Source organism: Ruditapes philippinarum, unplaced genomic scaffold (assembly GCF_026571515.1).
Source record: "Ruditapes philippinarum isolate M1 unplaced genomic scaffold, ASM2657151v2 ctg176_1_1_1_1, whole genome shotgun sequence".
In the NCBI taxonomy this organism is placed as follows: domain Eukaryota; kingdom Metazoa; phylum Mollusca; class Bivalvia; order Venerida; family Veneridae; genus Ruditapes; species Ruditapes philippinarum.
In genome coordinates, this window is record NW_026864115.1 from 339,861 (window position 1) to 345,804 (window position 5,944).

General features: G+C 33.7%; 1 protein-coding gene across 1 annotated transcript; it reads right to left on the minus strand.

Annotated features, from left to right (window-relative positions):
* Positions 1-3,525: 3,525 nt before the first annotated feature.
* On the minus strand, positions 3,526-5,652 carry LOC132724457 (sex peptide receptor-like). Its single transcript, XM_060709323.1, has one exon. The coding sequence runs from the start codon at positions 5,350-5,352 to the stop codon at positions 3,952-3,954; it is 1,401 nt and encodes a 466-aa protein (XP_060565306.1). The 5' UTR covers positions 5,353-5,652; the 3' UTR covers positions 3,526-3,951.
* Positions 5,653-5,944: the final 292 nt, after the last annotated feature.

Genomic DNA, 5,944 nt, shown 5'->3' on the forward strand with positions numbered 1-5,944 from the left:
ACTGCCGTTTACTTTTTGACTAACTATTAATTAATTTCCAAGATAAGTGCTCTTGAATTTCTTTCCTCTTTTTAAGCTGACATTAACCAATATTATCACGTAAACAATATGTTTTTTAAATGAACATCAGCCGTTCTGTATACTCTATGTGACGGGTCTAGTGCTATTTAATTTGAAATACGCACATTGTACAAGACTGAGCTCTACTCATGTGAATTATTCAAAAGAAAGGTCTTTATTCCTTCTATTCAGTTCGACTGTATGTCAGAAAAACTAACGTCTTTGCAAGTGTAAATTTCTCTTAGCTTTACGGATAAAAGCATACTAAATTAAGTTAAAAACTGGAATCATTTGAGCATTCATTGTGCGTATTTGACCCAAAAATATCTGCTTGAAATAATAATTACCCGAACTGGAAATGTAGGTGTTGCACACACGCTTTAAATTTACACGTTCTTATCATTATGACGATTTTATCTACTTTAAGTTCATCAATCATTGTATTATCTGTATTAATACAAACCTGTTGGCAAGCATAGTATCAAATCTTGAATTAAATAACAAGTGGTACATGCATTAGGCTTGCCCAACAAAGTTTAGAGGTTATTGTTTAATATTACAATCAGAACTGATCAGTCAGCCAGACATACTAAGGGTCAAATTGTCTCATTTTAGTCTTGCTCAAGTTCAAGAAATCAAATTTGGGAAATCGAATTCAAAGCTGTACGTTAAGCAAGCCTTATATAGAAAGATGTAACATTAAGTTTCTAAAAATGAAAATTACAAAAAAAAATGAAAGCAATTTTTAGATTGTGCCAAGAAAATTCATAAAATTTAGACAGTGATCGACATTTTTTTACAAGTTGCACAGTGTCAATGTGACCTTGTCTGTATAAGATAAGATAAAGGAAACATTTAAGATATATAAAGCGTTCTTTCGTCGTTTATTTCATATTAGCATTTATTTTTAGTGTTTTGTCATAGATTATAATTGATTATGACATCAAACCTTAATGCTTTTGACACCGTATTTGTTATTCTATGAGAATGAATATTGTAGGGATACTTCCCATAAACTTTTTTGTCTGGGAAGACATCAGATTAATTATCAAAGGTCTACTGGTTATACTTTTTCGAGGTGTAATTTCTCTTTGATAATTGATCTTGGACATTGAGTCTCATGTTAACTTGTCTTTCTCCATTGTTTTATCAGACATTTGGGATTAGTAGTCGGTCATTTTCCAAGATATTGTTAATTATTGGTTTCTTTGATCGACCGCTAAGATATGCCCAAACTTGTGTGTTAAAATCGGCGTAGAAGCACAAATAAACGATATTACTCCTTATTTATATTTTTTTAAACTTGCATCCAGAATATTTAAAAAAATCAAACTTTTGGGAAACGCACTAAGATTGTATGAAAAGTAAAAATATTCAAGATTCAAGTAATAATAATTTAACTTTTGTGCGATTAATGACTGATTTTGCAGTATTTATCACCATATTGCTACTGCGTTACTAACACAGTAAAGGCTATTTTTTATATTTCGACCCTTCTTGTAATTTATGTGGATTGTAAGTGCCGTTTGCAACATATAAAATACTTTCTTTGTTTGCTTTGCAATATTTTACTTTTAAACACATTTTCAAAATTATTATGAAAATGAGCGTGCTGCTTTAACTGTTTCGATGTTTGTTATTGTTTAACTCTTTACCTACTGAGAACAATCATCACAGTTGCCTTTGCAACCAGTTTGCTGTCAGACTTAGATACCGAGTACCTTCATGTCAGGTACTGAGCTGATTTGCGGTCACAAAAACAAAACAAATTTAATCAGACAATATTAGACAATAATTATCCCAGCATGCAATGGACTGATAGTTATTTGTAGGTAGAAAGGTTTCAAGTCCATAATAGCTAATACGATTTGTGTTGTGAATCGTAATAATAACTAGAAGTGTGTAGATTGAACACATACAAATGCATACCCACTTTACTTGCTTTTTCAATGACTATTTACATAATGAACATTTAACTTATTATTATTAATATTATTATTATTTTGCCCCAACCTCAAGTCCCCTTCCCCTACATCTTTTACGTTTGTTGACCTATTAACTAACTATCTTTAATTTCCTTTTCGGTTTCTATAATTGCCTATTATGCATTAATCACCACGTCCGTACTTTGTATTGTATTCTGTTCTGTTTTTGTTTGGTGTCCTGCTTGACTCCTTGCTGGTCGTCCTGAGTTGCTGGGTAGTGTGGTGGTTGCGTTCATTGAACGACACTCTTCCTCGATGATGTTGCTTTTCTATATTTTAGGTCATGCCATGTATAAATCTTTGGACTTAAATTCTAACCATCTTCATAGAATGTTAGTTTTTGTGCACTGATTTAAGGCCTGATCAACTATAAATTATATACACCTTTTATTGTTTTAGATTTTGTACTAACAATATGCAGTATGACATCATGCCATGACATATAGACTATTTCTGAATCATTTAGTTTGTGCTTTATGATGCATGGCCATTTAAGCAATAACTGATCACTTTAGCAAATACACTACCATTATATATTTAAAAATTTAAAATATTTGTAGCTTAAATAGATATATTTACTTATTCTTTCATAGTACCGTTATAATATAGAGAAAATAAAACTCCCTAAAGGAAGTTCAAAACAACAAAATTGAAAATGTTGCAGGCTCAGTTTGATTGGGTCTGTTCATAAACGGTACTTTCAAATGCAAACTAAGTCCACGCCCCGCTAGCACCGACTTAAGCAGGATTCAACAATAATAGCATTATTTTAGAGTTGTTAGATTTTTCTATCGGCGTCGTTGATTCCAATTCGTATACGACTGAATATTGAAAAACTGTTTAAGCCAGTGTTGGGGGGTGTAACGTATATAGTTATTTCTATTAATTTCCTTGAACATGCTCGGTAACATGCAGTCTGCTCTTTTCACATATTTGGTTTTCTTTTGTTTTATAGTGCTATAGAGGGATATTTTCATTTTTCCAGATTGAACACACAACAGCAGGTGTAAAGTTGTAAATGATAGCCCCTTACTTCATGCCAGTGTTGTTTTATTTGCGGGTCATTCGGGATCATTGATTCTAATGCGTATGCTGGCAATTGAATATACCTTAATCCGATTCTAGGGAAATGTGAGAGATGTTTCACCTGTATTACCTCTTCTTTACCGACTCAATCAAACCGAGTCGCAAATGACATCTGTTCCTTTTGATTTAAGTTCTCTTTTTTAGCATAATTCTTGATCATGGTTCTCATTTAAATATGTCAACATATGTCAACATATACGGTTCTTTAAAAGCGTAAAGGAATATTAAGTTAACTAAGCAGCGTCACTGTTACATTTTCCTTGGTTTATTATCAAACTTGAAGCTCATTAATGGCCAAAAATAGATTTTTTACAAAGTCAACATCCGTTCCAATTTCATTCGGATCTTTATTTAAAAATGTTACCATATTGATTACATTTCAAGAGCTTAAAAATAGATTTTTTCCATATTTTTATTAGATAGATACTTTACATACATTATATAATCATTTACACCAAAGGTTAGCAGGACATGGATATATAGCTGTTAAGTTCATGGAAATTATCTATAGAATATATTTATATATTCAAACTTAAGCATTATATAGTTATAAAATTTGAAGAAAATAATTATGTACACGAAGATAGGGGTTTCGTCATACAAGTCATGCAGTTGTGTTCGGAAACCTTTTTCAAAAAAATAAAAAAATATATAAGCTCAACACACGTTTTGTGCGATATCATTTCAAGCTAATGATGCTGTTTCTTAAGCCTAAACAAAATGTACCCCAATCTAGCCAAAAGCGGCACACTTGCATTTATATAAACTAAATCCAAGATAATGATTTAAGTTATTTACATATGAATATTTTCTGTTCTCTTTACATAAACACGTCGTCATTCATGGCATCATCTCTCCCTCTGCCTCCGGCTGTATCATTATAGTTTATCTGGTCGTATCCTCGGGTCGGTGTCAAAGGAATTACAGCGTGAACATTCTCCGATGTTGTCGAGTGCACGGACGTTGTTCTGCTAAAAACCCTGTTTCTGCTGGCAATAGAACTAGTACGTGATAGAGAAGTCTGAACGCTCCCGCCCCTAGATGACCACGATATCGACCGTAGACGGGCTAAGCTCCGTTTGAATGCTCCGCATGATAGAATTTTGAACACTTCATACCGGAAATCGCGCATCATGAAACAGTATATCCAGAAGTTGGCACTGAAACTAACATTTAGTGCAAGTTCGTAAATGCATATAATGATGTGGTTTTCTCTGGGGTTTATTGCTTCGTATTCACCCATGTGCTTGTTTATGACAAAAACAAGTCTGTATATACCATGAGGAAGTTCAGGTATGAGGAAGAACAACACAATAAGAGCAGCGGTGTACGTAATAATTTTGTCTCTTGAAGATCGACTGACACTTCTTCTATGAGACATCGTAGACACTCTTTCTTGCGCCGTTCTCAGCTCTAATATTGTGACAATAGTAAGCCAAACCAATAAAAAGCACGGCAAGAGATGCTGTAAAGCTACGCAGAACCAAAGATACATGCATGATTCTTTACAGGGTGTTTCAGTCTGCCACCGGCATCGATTATGTCCTATTTTATTGTCCACCAAATGGTATGAATGCATCACTATTGCACCGCAATACATGACAACTATACTTGTAAAGGTTTTCCAAAATGTACAAATGCGTCCCGAAATAAAGGGATGACAAACACACATATATCTCTGAATACAAAGCACCACCGTCTGCCAGACGGACACGGTATGGAACAACGGGGATATATAAAACCTCGAAATCATGTAGGCATTGCACATATCTCTTGTAAAAAATTCGTTTTGGGCTATATAAACACCGATACTATTCGGTAGCAACGCCACTCCTGTCATTGTATCTGAAAATGCAATGCTCACAAACAACAAGTTGGTTGCCTTTCCTCGGTTTTTATTCGTCAAGAAATATATCGCAACAAAGAAGTTTGTAAGCGCTGTCAGAATAGTCAATATCAGTTGAACGTGTCCAAGTGTGTATCTTTCAAACTCGTAAATTTCGAAATAGTACTCATCATCAGGGTAATATAAGTCATATACGTCCGTTCCGTTGCCTGTAATGTTGTCACCTTCATCATCATTAAACGAATAATCGTCAACAGTGGTGTTGTAGCCTGTATCGTTCCCACCGGATACGTTGTCTACAGAATACGTGATGATTGTGTTGTCAAAACTGTTTGCAGTACTGTATTCATCATAAGCCATTGTTGTATTATCCATATTTTTAATTTTTGTATTATAAAATGTATACTCTTAGTTTTATAACACCTTGACCACTTGCCTGCTGTAGCACAATTATCAAGAGCTGTTAATTTGTCAATGACTAACAATTAATTAATTTCCGTATGTGATTGTTAAAAATGACAAGCTAATTGTTTCTCGCTTACTGTTGAAAGTTTTTACACTTTCCAAATAATACAAAGTTCAGTTATAACTGGCTTTAATGTAAAGTTTACTCTCTCGTGTACACAAATGTACATTTAGAGTTTTAAATTAGAAAGCAAGTGATAGAAAATATCAAAGATGTACAGTTTTATTCAACACAATCACGGCTATTCAGGAAGCGAAATCTTCAATTTTAAAAGCATGTCTAAAGCTTGTTAAGTAATGAGTGTTCTAAGTGCATAACCGCAAATCAGATTTTATTGTCGCCCTGAAGTCTTGGGCGGCGTGTTACAATTTAGTATAATAACCATGATTCCTAACGGAACATCCGTGTTTATAACAACTATCTCTGTGAAAAGGTCAACAATCTGTCGATTGCACATCATCATTTTAACAATACATTGTATATGGAAAACAGTGCAAAGTC